The sequence below is a fragment of the Trichoderma reesei genome (assembly GCF_000167675.1).
Source record: "Trichoderma reesei QM6a unplaced genomic scaffold TRIREscaffold_17, whole genome shotgun sequence".
In the NCBI taxonomy this organism is placed as follows: Eukaryota; Fungi; Ascomycota; class Sordariomycetes; order Hypocreales; family Hypocreaceae; genus Trichoderma; species Trichoderma reesei.
The window spans coordinates 1-17,050 of record NW_006711164.1 but is presented as its reverse complement, the minus strand read 5'-3'; the positions used below and the strand labels follow the sequence as shown (position 1 = coordinate 17,050).

Sequence of the window (17,050 nt, the reverse complement as noted above, 5' to 3'; positions counted from 1 at the left end):
GGTCACTTGTGCAATCTGTCAATACAAACTTCTTGTAAACCACTCCTGCCGGATCTTCTCAACTTAGGCAAAGTTTCAATAGTCTTGGAAGGGCTAGGATCAAGTCTCAGGAGAACAAATCTGGAACTGTCAAGTGATCGTCTCGTTGGTACACCAGACGTATAGTTGAATAATATCAAATATGACGATACAGACAAATCTCACGGTCATTATTTGGAACTTGTCTAATATATCATATCATAATGCCAAACTCATGTACTCAAAGCCACGCACCATCCACCGAGTAAACGCTCCCACTGACAAAGCTGCTGTCCGGCCCTAGTAGAAACAATACGACCTTGGCGACCTCCTCTGGCTTTCCCTGCCTCTGGAAGGCGGTGGGATCATCAAAGGGGGCATCTGCAGGCCGCCCAGTCATATCCCACGACTGCTGCATCATTGGCGTGTAGATTGACCCAGGGGCCACCGCATTTACCCTCACCTCTCGCTTGCCGTACTCCTTGGCCGCTATCCGAGTCAGGCCAACAACCCCGTGCTTACTGGCACCATACGCCCCGTGATATGGCAGACCTATGTGTCGACGGACTTGCAGTCAGATGATCTGTTTTGGAACCATGTGACCGGAAGGGTGCTCCCCACGTACCTGTAATTCCTTGGATCGAAGCCATGTTGACAATTGAGCCACCGTCTTTGATATTTCGCAGCTCAGCTCGCATGCAGTACATGCACCCCGTCAGATTCACCGCAATGATCTTGTCCCATTCGTCGTCCTCCAGTTCCCCCACGGAGTGAATAGAATGGTGCTTGCCAATGATGCCCGCAATATTGGCGGCGCCATCCAGCTGTCCAAACTCCTTGACAATACCATCGATCCAGGCCTCTACCTCCGCCCTCTTTGACACGTCTACCTTGGTGGCGGTGAACTTTGCCCCCTTTTCTTTCAGGTAAGCCTCGGTCTCTGCCAGGGCGGTTGTGTTGACGTCTGAAAAGCACACGATGGCTCCTTGCTCGGCCAGTAACTTCACCGTGGCCAGTCCGATTCCGCTTGCGCCGCCGGTGATGGCGTACACTTTCCCTGAAAATGACATTTTGTCTTGATGATCTTGTTTCTTCAAGTATCTGGGGCTGAATGGGACCTTGTTCTGATTCTCTTTGCAGCTGATGGGTTGAGGTAGAGCCGCCGCCTGATAACTGATGAATAGAGAAGGAGGGGGGACGATGAGTGATTCGTCAGTCTCAATGTCTTCAACGCCGTCAAACTATATATCGATTCATACACCTCCGTACCTAATTCGATGAAGCCTAGAGGAGTCAACGGTGATGTTTGCAACAAACCCCATCAGTCAGCAGACTGGGCAAAAGCGCACGATCATCGTCAAATGAGGAGCAGTTTCACTGTTTCCGTCGCACTGTACATGGTGCCTCCGCCCCGAAATCCGCGGCCTTGTTCTATGAGGTGATACGAAGAGCTGCTGCTAGTAGCCTCCACTGTGTCTAGAGCTTGTAACGGAAACGGTGCAGCCAGTTTCGCCTTGGCTTTTCTCCGCATTTCAACTTCCCCTCCGTAGTCGATGTGAGCATACGAGACATATGATAGGCCTTACGAGTCGCGATCCTGTCAAGTTATAGCATGGGGTTGGTGAAGATTTTGTTTTCTCCATGTAACACTTTGCGATAATTCTTATAATGTGTCACTGTATGATCGTTATAGAATACTTCCTATAGTGTCTGTATATCCTCACAATGTGTTGGCGGATTACGCTAGACCAGACAACTCCAACATCCCATAGTCTACTGGAGGCCACACAGCCAGACATGTCATATACTTTTCTCGTTTTATTGTCGCTTTACTTTTCGACGGTCCTGTATCGATAGTTTTCCTCATACTGTACATGTCCGTCGACTGAGCAACTAAGAGCTGCTGGCACACACTGAATTTCCGTTACCCGGTGCCCTCTCTAATACCTTTCATTAATACCAAAGTAGTCGAACCAATAAAATAGTTTGCATGCATACTGAAACCAAAGTCAAAGGTCTTTAGGGTTATATATAGCAAGCTACATTGGAACGACGGGATGTAAGAGCACCCATGGGTCTGGTTGTTTTGTCTAACTCTCTGGTCTTGGTCATTCGCGAAATCTACCATGGGAGAGACTCAAGGTATGAAAGAGTCGCTGGGGCATGCCGCCCTCATTAAGGAGAGGATTTGGGACCAACTGCTCATCCCAGAGTTAGGAGTTGTCGCATTCAAGTGAGTCATTGTCTGACTGATGGGTTTCAAAGCCTGCTACCTAGAAGTAAGCCAGTGAGTGTCCAATGCAATATGTACTACCATCACACGTTGTTCAACCCTATCATAACGTCCATTGATGATGTATAAAATCAAATGCCGAGTTGATAGGTCTTCTCGTAGATTATTTCCATAGCATCATGTCGACTCTCGATCACCTGAGTAATCATAAGCAAGCCCTCTATTTTGGTTTCCCTGTATCAGCCATAATTACAATGAGTTCTCAATCTGCTCAATATCAGACAGATACAGCTTGTGCAGAGCCGTCCAGTTTTCCTCCGGCAGTCTTCCCTTTAGCGGCAATCTTCCTCCCTCAAGCGCACCCAGCCCCGTCTTGCGAATGATGCCTTCACGAATACCGATGATTCCGGTCCTCGCAATAAACTCTTCGGCACGACTAACAGCAAACTGCAGTCTTCGGACCTCGGATAGGGCATCTGCCTGGAACGAGCCCTGGTTTGCCAGGGCAAATAGCCTCACCACCGTCTTGGGGTAAAAGGCAGCCAGCCCATCAATTACACCCGCCGCGCCAAACAGAACAATCGGACCAAGCTGCTGACCGAAGCCGCTGTATACTCGAAACGCGTCGTGGTCGATTTGAGGGTCGGTCGAGACTTGGACATGGTACGAGACGTCTCCGTGAGACCTGAAGCCAATCATCACATCCCGCGTTAGGAATCACCAACGCGAACAGAAAGCAGAAGCAGCAAGGTCAGTCAACATGGACATACATTTTACAACCGATGATCTTCGGGTGCTTGGCAAGCACTCTGTAGGTATCCGGTTCCACAAGAAGCCCATTGGTAACGCCCGGATAGTTGTAACTGTTCATCGTCAGCCACAACCCAGACAAACACCCTTGCAGCACAGATTTCCGCAAGATGGCAATTGCAACACATATCAACTCACATCAGGATCGGGATGGGACTCCGATCTGCAACGACAGTGAACCAGTCAATGAGGTTCTGCTGGTTGACTGCCTTTCCGAAATACCCAGGCGCGAGAACCAACCCCCACTGTGCTCCGGCTTTCGCATAGTCCTGCAGCCACTCGACCGTCTCGCCGACGCTGTTGGTGAGGACCCCGGCCATGATCGGGTAATTCGCAAAGCCAGCATCGTTGAGCCCGGCCCGGACACCGGCCACGAGGTCGTATCTTTCCTGCCGCGACAGATGGACGGCCTCGCCCGTTGACCCGAGAATGGTCAGGCCCGTGATGCCGGCCTTGGCCAGGAACACGGTGTGAGCAACCTGCGTCTCGATGTCGATCGTGGGCTCAAAGACGTCGTCAGAGGCGGCGGCCGGCTTGAAGAAGGTCGGGACCGGGACAAAGACGCCGGGAGGTGGTGTCAATTGTGAGGCCATTTTGGTCTTTCTCCGCAGTTGAAAGTCAATGAATTGTCGCTGTTCCGGCAACCAATCTTTTCTCTGGCAATGCCAACCTCCTGCCTCTGTCGAGGGAGAGATTCAAAGCCAAGATATCCCAATTTCTTTAATAGCTGCCCCTCGTTTCTCTCGTCATCCATGAGCGTCATCTCACTTCAAATGACTTTCCCTGTCGGACCGTCATCGGCCAACAAACCTCGGGCGACACTACCCCGGATCTCGCCAGCTCCAACCCCCACCTGAGAAGAAAAGTAGAGCTGCTGATTCCCCTCTTACGCTTTTCCGTGTCCGAAGGGCTCAGCGGAATGGTGGGGGCAGCTTCTTTGTCAAACTTGTTGAAGCGGGGGATCCTTGTCTTTCCCCCGAACAGGCAAGCCGTACCAAAAGTACGAAGGATCAACAAGGGCGAAGCAAAGAGCTTGTGGAGTTCCGCGGCGGTCATGGGGGGGCCTTCTTTGAGCGCAGTGTTTCTCCCAGATTTTTCGCCGGGGGCACGAAATACTATACAAACATGTACAATTTCCAGATAGCACCAGTGTAAGAGTGTCCTCTATTCTTTCACCGACATCTATATCGAGGGTTGCTGCTGTGCTACCCTATTGCATCGAGAGAGTTGTTGCACAACACCACTTACACCATGGCGAAGATAAAGTCGATGGAGTACTTCCGCGTCCCGCCCCGGTGGCTGTTCGTAAAAGTCACCGACGAGGATGGAAACTTTGGCTGGGGTGAGGCATCGCTGGAGGGACACACACAGGCGGTCGAGGGATGCTTAGATGCGTGGTTCGCCAAGTTCAAGGGACACGATGCTGAGTAGGTTCTTGCTGATCAAATTCGTTCAACGACTTGGGCCTGACCAAGCCAAAGATTGAGGAGTGAGTGCTTACCATGTCCAGCGATATCGAGCACATCTGGCAAATGGCATGGCGGACGGGATTCTATCGCGGAGGGCCAGTGTTTATGAGTGCGCTTTCTGGGATTGACATAGCACTGTGGGATCTAAAAGGTAACTGTGAAAGAGGAATTGATTGTTCTTTTCATCTCCTGACTCCGATGAAACCTAGGCAAAAAACTCGGCGTTCCTATATACCAGCTTTTAGGAGGAAAAGTGAGGCACAAGCTCAAGGTATATGCCTGGATTGGAGGCGATCGCCCAAGTGAGGTCGAACAACAAGCGTGAGTGTGCTTTGTTACGAATTGCTTTTCTCGAGATGAGTGAATACAGAAGGGGAGGTTGGTTCATTGGCATTCGGTGCTAATGTTGAGCAGTTTGGCTCGCAAAGAGCAGGGTTTTCACGCTGTCAAAATGAACGGAACAGGAGACGTCTGCTGGCTCGACTCTCCCTCCGTCCTCGACGACGTAGTCCAGAGGATAAAGGTTGTCAAAAGCCTCGGAATGGACGCCGCAGTCGATTTCCACGGCCGCGTCCACAAGCCCATGGCAAAACAACTCGCCGCCCTCCTCCAGCCTCATCGGCCGCTCTTCATCGAGGAGCCGTTGCTGCCCGAGAATATTGGCGGCATCAAGGAACTATCTCAGCTCACAACTTGTCCGATTGCTCTTGGCGAGCGACTGTACAGCCGCTGGGACGTCCGCCCTTATCTAGAGGCCGGGTGCGTGGATGTGCTGCAACCTGATATCTGCCATGTTGGTGGCATCTCCGAGTTGAGGCGCATCGCTTCTATGGCTGAGACATATGATGTTGCGTTGGCTCCTCATTGCCCGCTGGGGCCCATTGCCTTGGCCGCAAATGTGCAGGTAGACGCTGTGTCGTCGAACTTTGCCATTCAGGAGATGAGCGTGGGTATTCACTATAACAATACAGGGCAGGATATTGAAACATATATCAAGAACCCCGAGATTTGGAAAGTGGAGGACGGCTACATCAACGTGCTGTCAGGCCCCGGTTTGGGGATCGAGGTCGACGAGGAGATGGTCCGCAAGCTGTCCAAGGACTGTGTGCCGTGGGACTCGCCCTCCTTCAGAGGGCCGGACGGCGAAATCAGAGAATGGTGATAGAGATATACAGGCGTTGGTTCTTCATGAACGTATCACGTATTATGGCCTTGATAGAATACAGTTCATTTGGTCGCTATTCGTCCGGGACTGAGGAGCCGTACTTACTTATAGGCATGGTGCCTTCACGATGTTCATGTCTTCTGCAGTAGACGAATAGAAACCGCCTCTACAACAACGTACGAAGGTCTAAATTTAAGAAAATACTACATGCTTCAGATCAAGTATATACATCAAGAGTGTTGCTGAGTTGATGCTTTAATCCTCGAAGCAGAGAGAAGTACCCTATAATGAGAACATTTCAGCAATGGTTGTATTGTTGCTAGTCTGCGAGCAGATCTCAAGTCTTTCTAAAAAGTATCTAGAATTATTGATCACGAAGACCATGCTACGATTCAGGATGGAACCTGAACCAGGGAACCGAAGGGTGTGAGTGATCTCTAGCTAGTGGGAGGCCAGTCTTTAACTCCTAAGCAAACAGTTTCACGCTGATGTTAATCAGTATGCATATCAAAGGGTTGGCCAACCCGGCAAATCATCTGTCCATCTCTTTCCAGTTGAGGTAATGACGCAGGTCCAAAGCATTGTGCATCAAGCTCCCTCCCGCATCGGCGGCCCAGCCAATCATTGTACTACTATTACCCCGAGCCCGAGAGCTAGAATCTGATGATGGCGCCCCCTCGCGGATCACTACCCTCCTGCAGACTTAGCTGAAATCACTGGGCTTGCATTGGGTGGTAGATGGCGAATGATGGATGTAGTCTGCAAGAAAATACAACGTACAGTTGCTGTAGGCATCTTATTCTACGGATGGTGTATGAAATCGTGGTTATTGCATTTGACGGCCTCAAGATGATTCAGATCGAAGAAGTGGCTGTACAAGACAAGACATCCATGTTTCTCACAGCGAGTGCCTGCCAGCAAGCCAGACGACAGTTCGTAAAATCGATATTCGGACATAATGGCACGACAGTTGCCGATGAAAGAGCTCATTCTATTTATCTCAACTTTGGAGACATGGGCCAAGATGATCGGACAAAGACCCGTCCCCTCCACTGGCAAGGGTTGCCGAGTGACTAGGACAATACGCTCCCAAGAATACCCCTCACATCCCCAAGGACTCAAGTCTGCTCAACCCTGCAATTGTGCTCGACATGGTCAAATCTGATTTAGTAGTCAACTACGAGTGACGGCTGATGACACGTCCTAGATTCCGGCTTGCGCATTCTTCCCCCAACGGAGCATCCAAAAGCCCTGATAATTACCCTCGGCCAGCTTTTCCGTGGCCTCGGGACATTGTTTTCCGTGCGGAGCTACGCCAACTTCCCCGAACAATTCCCCAGACAAGCAAACGGCTGATCAGCCGCTAGCTTCTCTCGTGATCAGTTCCCCTGCCTTGGACCCTCATATTTGCTGCTAATGACATTACGGGATAGGACCCAGACGACCCTCGTGGGATCAGGCAGAGAATAGTTGAGATAATCCCAATTCGACCCCGCATCAGGAAAACGGGATTCCGTCCATGGACTTCATTAGCTAGGATTTGGTTGCTTGGCGGGGGAGTTGAGAATTGAGGCTTTCTGCCCTGGAGCAGGAGTTGGAAATTCTCGCTGTATTTATATGGTCCAGCAGTATCTATAGAAAGGATTCCTCTTCTATATGTCTTCTTAATCTCATCTGTCCATCCGCCCTTCTTCTTTCCGGGGCTTCGAATCATCTTGCAGGTCCGAGATGTTGTCCAAAGGTGCGCTTGCTGTCGCGGTTTCTGCGATTGTGGTTGAGGCCATCGACAATGGCCTCGCGAGAACCCCGCAAATGGGATGGGTAAGCTTCCCTCTTCTCACCACTAATAGGAAGAAAAGCTCGTCAAAAATGAATCAATGAGTTGCTGACTTGGTATAGAATAACTGGAATTCCTTCGGTTGTGATGTCTCAGAGAACCTGCTGCTCGACCACGCCCAGCTCATCAACGAGTATGGTCTTCAGGACTTGGGATATCAGTATGTTGTGCTAGACGACTGCTGGTCCGATGGCCGTGATAGCAAGGGCAAGCTCATTGCAGACAAGAAGAAGTTTCCGCGTGGAATGGCTGCAGTAGCGGACGATTTGCATTCCCAGGGTTTCCTTTTCGGCATGTACTCGAGTGCTGGTGAACTGACCTGCGCACGATATGGTGAGTTGCTCCAAACGCATGATATAGCGTCAAATCAATGACTCTAGAGCATCTCTGACCTGGTACAGCTGGTTCACTTGACCATGAAATGGATGATGCCCAGAGCTTTGCGGATTGGGGCGTGGATTATCTCAAGTACGATAACTGCTACCACATGGGCCGCTTCGGCACTCCTCTTATCTCATTTGAGCGTTTCAACAAGATGGCCGAGGCCTTGAAGGCCACCGGCAAGAACATCTTTTACAGTCTTTGCAACTGGGGCGAGGATTACTCCTACAGTGTAAGTTTCAAAAGGGCCCTTCAAGATGTGTATAAGATATCACAGGCTGACACGCAATACCATTACATAGTGGGCTGCGTCTATCAGCAACTCGTGGCGCGTGTTCGGTGACATCTACGATTCGTTTGCCCGTCCGGATGATCTGTGCTCTTGCAATGATCCCGCCAACCCGGCTTGCATTGCCCCTGGCACTCACTGCTCGGTGCTCGCCATCATCAACCGAGTGGTGCCCTACATTGATCGTGGTCTCCCTGGTGGCTGGAACGATCTCGACATGCTCGAGGTCGGCCACGGTGGTATGACTGAGGAAGAGGTTGGTACATGCCGAGTCCTGATAAAACTGCAGGGAACTAACAGCTTTAAACAGTACAGAGCTCACTTCACCATCTGGGCTGCTCTGAAGGCACCTTTACTCCTTGGCACCGATCTTCGCAAGTGGTCAGGCTCCGACCTTGCCATCGTCACCAACCCTGCCGTCATCGCCATCAACCAGGACCCCCGTGGCCGTGCCGTTCAGCGAATCCGACGCAACTTTAACGTTCCCAAGGATGAGTGGGGTGTTGGCGAGACTCACATTTGGAGTGGCCCCCTCGCAAATGGTGACCAAATCCTGGTGTTCTTGAACTTTGCCGACGAGGACCTCGACATGGGCGCCACTCTCGCAGAAATCTTCCTCACTAACGGCGTCGGCGGCACTGCCCCCCAGAACAAGCAAGACTGGGCTGTCCACGACCTCTGGGGCAAGACTGGCGCTGCCATGAGCAACGAGGAAGCTCAGTCCATCCTTGACGCCGGCAGTGCCTCAGAACGGAAGCAGAAGCTGCAGAAGCTCGGATGGTACAACTCGACTGAGCTTTCCTACGCCGAGGGTCTGAAGCGCGAGGACCCTCGTCTGTTTGGTGAGCGCGTTGGCGTGATCAAGTCTGGTGGTCGCTTTGACGTTCGTGTGCCCAGACATGCTGGCAAGGCCTTCCGTCTTCGTAGCCTCAGTGGCGAGAAGATTAAGCAGAAGAGTCATCTCAGGAAGGATGAGCTGTGAGCCAAGTCAATACCCACCTGTTTGTATGTAACTACAAAAGAGGGGGAGCATCCATCTCACGGCAGGCTTATGCGAACATGCCGCTGGTTTTGCGATGATGAGTGGAGTTGGGAAAAGGTATTAGAACTTGGATGGAGGACTGCATGTGATCAGCCCCGATTCGCCTTTGGCATATATAAACGCGAATAATATATAGAGATCTGCGTCGGAAAGTAACGCCCCAGAATTGCAGGAACACATATCTTGAGGGTTTAATTGGGTTATAGTGTGAGAGGATATACCAGATGATTTTTGCAGACTGTCAAACCCGATGAAGGATTGGGCTACGCCCAAGATGCCTAAATACTTCGGGAAAAACGTCGAATAATCATGATCATCTATACAAGCTGCCAGATAGAACGAGTTCACTTCATTGGACAGCATCGCCAGCAGGTCTCGTAAGGAATACCTCTCACGTTACAGCGTTACTCCAATCCACCTATGGCTTAGCAAACGCGGCTGTGTCACAACTCACCGATTGGTCGTCTGGAAAGGGAGGGAGGCGTCAGGTTGCCTGACTTCTGCCTTGAATGTTCAGCCTCATGGTTGGGTTGCCTCTTGGGCATCAACACGTGCAGTCTCCGATCGGCATTGTTCTCCGCAACATTGGCAAACATACAGCCTCTGCTTCCTTTGTTAGACCTTCTGAGTAGCCCCGTCTTGCACAAAAAGCATCAAATTGACTATCGTGAACTGCAAATCATTGCGATATACAGAAGGATGAGACGATTATTCAAGGACAAAGCGAATCAACCATGCCATGCGGCTGGCGGCGAGGCGGGCGTCTCTGGTCGTGGCCGAAGGAGGGATCAATTCCTCTCCACCTTTGACCGATTCTCCTTGAGAGGCTCAAGTCGTCCTAAGAGTGTCGACGGAGGCTCACAATGCAATCCGTCGCACAATCGTGCTACAAGTGTGCCCGCGACCCATGAACCTCGCATGCCCTCCGATGCCAACGATACGCCTGACCCCGAGTTGAGCCCTGACGCCGCCGACACTTCCGTTACTGCGGAATCAGTTTCGCACCTTGAAGACTTGACAAGAATCGATATCCCGACTGGACAAGAGCATCCTGTTACACAAGGCAGTCATAAAGAAGCCATCACACCCCAAGGGCTATGGGACGAAGCCTATGACAAGCTCAAAAGCGAACAGCCTGAGCTGATGAAGGGTTACGAGACAATCATGTCCAACATGCTGCGAAGCCCTGACGACGCGGACGATCTCGGCCAGGTCACAATCAAAACAACAAGTGACGACAGGCGAGCTCAGCTGCTGGAAGTTATCAGGTCAAGTCAGAAGAAGATTGAGAAGGAGGGAAAAGTGAAAGAAAACATCGGGCAAATCTTGTCGGTTATATCATCCTTAAATTCCACGATCCAGACAGCAATACAAGCCGCACCCCAGGCAGCTCTCCCATGGTCGATAGTCTCTCTGTCATTGGAGGTAAGTATCGACATTATATCTGCATGAATATGGGTACTGATGGTGCCGTTCAAGGTCATCCAAAATCCCGTTAAGGATTTTGAAAAGAATATCGAGGGTTTGACCTACGTGACTGCTCGGATGGACTGGTACTGGAGCCTGGCCGACAGGTTGTTCCGTGGAGGCGAATGCACCGATGACAGCAAGGCCTCGAGCCTGCAAGACGCAATGTGCTCACGGCTCGTGGAGCTATACAAAGAATTACTGGCGTTTCAAATCAAGTCTATCTGCTCTTTTCATCGAAATCGAGGCCTTGCTTTTCTGCGCGACATGGCCAAATTGGACGATTGGGAGTCGAATCTACAGGCTGTTCAAACACTTGAATCGAGAGTGAAAGGCGACTGCACGGCATACACGGATGTCGAACAGACCAACATAGGCCGCCAGATGAGAGACCTTCTCCAGGAGCTAGTGAAAAGACTGGCTCAGGAGCTGGGACCACAAGAAAGGCGGTGCCTACAAGATCTACATATCACCGATCCTCGTCTTGATAGAGATCGAATCATATCGACCAAAGGAGGGCTATTGCAAGCTTCATATCAGTGGATCCTCGAGGACTCTACTGTACGCCATTGGCGTCAAGAGCGGCAGAAAAGTCTTCTCTGGATCAAGGGCGACCCAGGCAAAGGCAAGACGATGATGCTTTGCGGCCTCAGTCAGGAATTGGAAGATGCAAGAGAAGGCCCATCCCTCTTGTCTTACTTCTTCTGTCAGGCTACAGTCCCAACTTTGAATACAGCCACTGCTGTGTTGAGGGGGCTTTTATACCTGCTAGTGATTCGACACCCATCGCTTTTCCCTCACTTGCAGGACGCCTATGAGAAGGTCGGCGATCGAAAGCTCTTTGAGGGAGTGAACAGCTGGTTTGCCTTGATCAAAATCTTCAACAAGATGATGAAAGATCAGCTATTGCAAAATTCATGCTTCATCATCGACGCTCTCGACGAGTGCTCCGATCGCGACAAGCTCTTGGATCTCATCGTCGATAGCTGTGCTAGTACGCCCGGTGTCAAATGGATCTTGTCAAGTCGGAAACTTCGAGATATTGAGGCCAAATTTGGACGTTGTGAACATAGCGTCGTGGTTGACCTTGAAGAGCACAACGACTCGACTATTGATAGTGTCAAGAAGTTCATCGGCAGTCGACTTCAGAAGCTGGAGCTTGTTGAGGACAATCCGAACCTCCAAGAAAAACTCCGAGACATCATTCTACAGAAGTCCAATCGAACATTTCTCTGGGCTGCTTTGGTCATTGAGGAGCTCAAGAATCTTGAAACATACGAGGAAGAGAGCGAAGTGTTGCAGTTTCTGGATAAAATGCCCAGCGGTCTGCCTGAACTATATGACAGAATGATTGCCCAAATCAGACAGATGGGAAGCAAACTGGATCGGGATCGGTGCTTTAGGATTCTATCGACTATGGCTACCACCTATCGCCCCCTCAATCTGACAGCGCTACCCCTCCTAGCTGATTTGAAGGGAAATCTTGCCAAGCCAGAGACACTGAGGAAGTTGATTCAAATGTGTGGCTCTTTCTTGACCATTCAAGATCAGACGATCTACTTCATTCACCAATCGGCCAAGGACTATTTGGTTCAAACAGGAAATCACGTCATCCATCATAACATATATCACCGGTCTGTCGAAGTGCTGAAGTCGCAAGGAGGCTTGAGGGCAAACATATACGGCTTGACCTATCCCGGTGCCAAGATTGAGGAAATCTCCCCGCCTCAACCGGATCCTCTTGAGCATATACAGTACTGCTGCGTGTACTGGCTTCAACACTTCTGCGATAGCCTCGAAGCTATCAGAGCCCCTGAAACCAAGGTCGTTGAGAAGGTCTTTACGTTCTTACAACAGCATCTATTGCATTGGTTCGAAGCCTTGAGTCTCCTCAAGAGTCTACAGGCGGGCATCTTATCGTTGCAGAGACTACTTACGCTCTCCACCGTTAGTCCTCCTCCATACATACATCGCTCAACCTCTTGGTTACTTGACTAATATATTGATCACAGGGAAGTGATCGCTTCTCAAACTTCTTCCAAGACGCTTGCCGCTTCTGCATCCATAACAGATATATCATCGAAACCGCTCCACTTCAGGTTTACGTTTCCGCGCTCATCTTCAGTCCGCGTCAGAGTGAGATACGGCAGCATTTCCAAAGCGCGCTGTCTTGGATCAAGCTGTTACCTGATGTTGGTGACGATTGGGACTCATGTCTGTTCACCCTAGAAGGTCATGAATCTAGGGTCGTGTGTGTGGCTTTCTCAGACGACTCTAGATTCTTGGCTTCGTCAGCTGGCGATGGGACTGTCCGAGTTTGGGATCCAACTACTGGAGACGCCATTCATGCCTTTCCAATAATGGTAGAATCCGGTGTTCGGTTTTCAGACAATTCCAAGTGGCTTGCTTCAATCTCAAGTCTTGAACTATCGGTATGGGACGTTGAGGCTGGAATTCTCAGGCTTTACTTAGATTTGCATGCCTATTGCCCCAGCAACCGGTTCTCTGGCTCCTCCAGCTTTATATGGGAACGGTCCGCGATACCAATCTGGGATACGACGACGGGGGAGCTAGTCGAGAAGCTTCCTCTAGGTTTGGACGAATTATTTGGTACGGTTTGTGCGTTGTCAAGTGGATCAAAGTTTCTGGCTCGAAAAATCAACCATAGCCAGGTTCAGATTACCAGCTCCTTAACAGGAGATGTCATTCATTCGCTGCAAGGTTTCGTGGACGAAATCGTGGTTATCGTCTTTTCGCCCAATTCCGAGTACTTGGCATTATATTACGGAAGAGGGTTCGCTCAAATCTGGCATATTACAGCAGATGATGCAATCCTGATGCCTAACACATATTACAATGTCGGGCCGGTTGCTTTTTCTCATGACTCTAAGCTTGTATCCTTTGGCTATAAAGATGGCAGCGTACGAGTCTGGGATTTGGAGGATGGAATCGAACTACAACTGCATACTGGACATATAGAGCCCGTGAATTGGGTGGCCTTCTCGAAGGATTCCAGGTTTCTAGCCACAGCTTCGAATGATTGGACGGTTAAACTATGGACGACAACCACGGCGAAGCAAGACCTGCCGGTGAAGCATTACGGGCTGGAAGAGAAGATTATCGCATTGTCAGATGACGGTAAGCTCACAGCAACGGGGAACAAACGAGGCGTTATCGAGGTATGGGATAAACACTCATCTCGGCCACTTGAACGTTTTGAGGTCCAAAACGTCATTGAAGCTCTTCCCCTGTTGGCATTCTCCAGAGATTGCAAGTTCTTGGCCATAGCAGCAGTAAGAACGCATTGCTCGTTGTTCATTGACGTACGGACTCTTGGCGGTGGACCGAATCCCGGTTTTCGAGTTCCCGAAGATCTAAATGTCGGTGAAACATGCCTGCCGACTCCGTTATCTATAGCGTTCTCACCAGACTCAACTTGCATTACCGTCGCATACAGGAGTCCTAACCAGTCGTCTTCCATGGATATCAGTGTATGGGACACTCACAAGGGAGAGTGGGTGCAGACGCTCCGCTGTCAACTTCCATATGTGCCGCAATATGACTCCACGTATCGGCTCTACTTATCAGAGACCAATATATATCTTCACAACGGCACGTCATCCTTCAAATCCGCCAAGAAGAATTCAGAGTCCGGGCAGTTATATGGGCCATTTGAGCGAATCACGGAACGGAGCGATTACCCTCCTATAGGCTATAGTTTTGAGAGTGACACGGGTTGGGTCTCGTGGAATGGGAAAACATGATGTGGATACCAACAGGTTTTCGTCCTCAAAGACCATTCTTCCGGCCTTATTGTCCCTGGGATGCGACATCTTCTGAGATTCAGATTGAAAGTAGTTTGAGGGGTTCTCTATCCTTCGCATTCGAGGAACCACCAGCAGACTTGGCCGATTGGACACCGTGGAGATCATCAAATCTATTCAAGGAGGCTAGATGAGATGTCTTCCTATACATCTGCTTGTAGTCTTATTACGATGCGGAAATGAGAACGCGGTGTGATGCATTCAATGCCCATGTGCTGTGGACGAACAACGCCCAAAAACAAATTATGCCCCTTATCTCCCTGGATGTTCATGGGCAAGACAACGAAGAGATATGGGAAGCTTACCCCCATCAGCTGATCAATAGGCCGTTCATTTGCTGCCGTGATGATAGGTATGAGAAGGCATTGTTATCGCGTGTTTAAATGTAGCCTTTTCCACTTGTTGACAAGCAATTTAAGTGCTAGTTGGCGATAGTTGCTGCTACTTGTCCATTGTCTAGGATGCCTCACTGGGTTTATGCTGTGAATAGTATTAGGTCGTGGGATCTTGCAACCGAGTACTGGTCCGACCGGTCTAGATAACAATCAACCAAATACAGGTCATTGCCGACACCTGGATACATACATCTTCGGTCCATGTAAGAGGTTATGCTCAAACGAAAGCCGTTTTTGTTATCCGATATTTCTCCTCTAAGACTACGCGCTCTATTGTCTTAGACGCGTTAAGAACACATGGATCTTTAGGCCGGTCACTGTTTATTACCTTGCCATGCATATCAGTTACTCAGCGGGTTGACTAATGGCCCGGCCATAAGGCCCCTGCCTCTCCCTATTAAAGAGGCAGGGACCTAACCTATATCTTTTATTAATGCATATCCTTCTTTTTTAACTTTATAACACTATAACTTAATTAAATTATGCCTAATTACTTTTAAATTTTTATAAAATCTTAATTAACTTCTTTATTTTAATATATCTAAATTTAAAAAAAATAGCTTAATATATATAGCTATAGCAGTATAGTCTTATATTAATAGTAAAACGCTAACTTATTAAATATATATAAATTTATATTCTGCATATCCTTTAATAATTTATAAAACTATATTATAATTTTATATTAATAAAGATCTTATTAAGAAATATATATAATTCTTAAGGGCTAGCCTAGCTTTACTTAAGGGCAAGACTAGCAGCATGCCTATAGCTTTAATTAAAGAAAAGGAAAAAGCTATTATAATATATGCTTAAAAAATAAAAGGCAGCTTTTTTACTTTTATAAAGGCTTATTTTATTAATTAAGCTAACTTTCTTTATTACTATTAGTTATTTAAACTAGTCCTTAATTTTAATAAGTATTAAATCTGTAGATTTAAAAATAGGTATTTTAAATTATACTTTTAAAAGGTAAAGATTAAGAAAATATAATAAGCTAAAGTAAAGCTTAATATTAGTAAGCTAGAGTTATAGTTTAAGAAGTTAAAAGCTATAATTACTACCTTTAATATTTTAGCTTATAACTTTTAAAACTTTAATAAAACTCCTTTATAGCTTAAATAAATAAAGGGCTTATTAAGACTTTATAATAAACTAGGTTCTTATAGTTAGTAAGAATACTATTTCCTAAAGGATAAACTATTTAAGTAAATAGCTTTAATAAGGAAGCTATTTAGGTTTATATTAGCAGAGAGTTAAGTTAATACTTAAGGCATGTTTAGTTATACAGCTAGTTAATATACTTTTATAATAAATATCTAGGTTTTAATTTATTTATATTATAAATACTATAAAGTAATAATAACTAGCTAACTAAACTATTTAAATAAATAGTATAAATATAACTTATATATTTAGTTATTTTAATAAAATTATTTTAAGGCTTAAATAATCTTAAAATAAATTATTTATAAATTTAAATAATTCTATTTAAATTAATAAATTATCTTAATAATTTAATAATTTATTTTTAATTAGCTAAATAGTTTAATATTTATCTAGTTTTATTTATTAAGGGTGGCCTGCTATTATAATTATAAGTATTAGGTTATAATATAATATCCCCCTCTTACTAGTTTTACTTTTAAGACCTTACTTTACTTTATATAATATTATAAGTCCCTTACTATATAAGTTCTTATTTTTTTTTTATTTATTATACTTTTATTTATTTATTATATTAACTTACTTTTATTATATTAAATTATATTACTAAAAGTATTTACCTAAAGACTTAAAAATATAAAAGTCTTTTATAATTTATTATTAAAAATGCTATTTTAATAAATAAGTAATATTCTTTTTATATCTTTTAAGGCTATAAAAAGTGCCTAGTGTCTTTTATTAATTCTTCTTATTACTTAAAGTGTATTTAGTTAAATAAATCTTATTATAATATTTAAGGACTTTCTTTTAAATAGCTAAAGTATATTACTGCTTATTACTTTTATTTTAAAAATAAATTAAAGGCAGCTAAATAAAAGTATTATACTATTAATATTAAGGTTAAGTAATTATAAAAATAAAAAAAGCTTTAGTATAAAAAAATATATTATACT

General features: G+C 46.8%; 5 protein-coding genes across 5 annotated transcripts; 3 read left to right on the top strand and 2 right to left on the bottom strand.

Moving 5' to 3' along the window:
• Positions 1 to 259: 259 nt before the first annotated feature.
• Positions 260 to 1,088, bottom strand: TRIREDRAFT_66117 (uncharacterized protein; the record flags this gene model as incomplete). Its single annotated transcript, XM_006967322.1, has 2 exons — positions 260 to 570; positions 644 to 1,088. 2 exons carry the CDS (start codon positions 1,086 to 1,088, stop codon positions 260 to 262), a joined length of 756 nt encoding a protein of 251 aa, XP_006967384.1.
• A 1,412-nt stretch (positions 1,089 to 2,500) lies between these two features.
• On the bottom strand, positions 2,501 to 3,654 carry TRIREDRAFT_65882 (uncharacterized protein; the record flags this gene model as incomplete). Its single annotated transcript, XM_006967321.1, has 3 exons — positions 2,501 to 2,936; positions 3,022 to 3,114; positions 3,200 to 3,654. 3 exons carry the CDS (start codon positions 3,652 to 3,654, stop codon positions 2,501 to 2,503), a joined length of 984 nt encoding a protein of 327 aa, XP_006967383.1.
• A 658-nt stretch (positions 3,655 to 4,312) lies between these two features.
• TRIREDRAFT_109673 (uncharacterized protein) lies at positions 4,313 to 5,692 on the top strand (the record flags this gene model as incomplete). Its single annotated transcript, XM_006967420.1, has 4 exons — positions 4,313 to 4,488; positions 4,572 to 4,681; positions 4,740 to 4,851; positions 4,945 to 5,692. The coding sequence occupies 4 exons, from the start codon at positions 4,313 to 4,315 to the stop codon at positions 5,690 to 5,692; spliced, it is 1,146 nt and encodes a 381-aa protein (XP_006967482.1).
• Positions 5,693 to 7,423: 1,731 nt separating this feature from the next.
• TRIREDRAFT_65986 (glycoside hydrolase family 27) lies at positions 7,424 to 9,184 on the top strand (the record flags this gene model as incomplete). The annotated part of the gene is made up of 5 exons (XM_006967419.1): positions 7,424 to 7,516; positions 7,595 to 7,865; positions 7,934 to 8,145; positions 8,216 to 8,458; positions 8,513 to 9,184. The coding sequence occupies 5 exons, from the start codon at positions 7,424 to 7,426 to the stop codon at positions 9,182 to 9,184; spliced, it is 1,491 nt and encodes a 496-aa protein (XP_006967481.1).
• Positions 9,185 to 11,095: 1,911 nt separating this feature from the next.
• Positions 11,096 to 13,899, top strand: TRIREDRAFT_124299 (WD40 repeat-like protein; the record flags this gene model as incomplete). Its single annotated transcript, XM_006967418.1, has 2 exons — positions 11,096 to 12,696; positions 12,729 to 13,899. Coding segments are annotated over 2 exons (2,772 nt in total), but the record flags the coding sequence as incomplete, so codon positions are not given.
• Between the last annotated feature and the right edge of the window lie 3,151 nt (positions 13,900 to 17,050).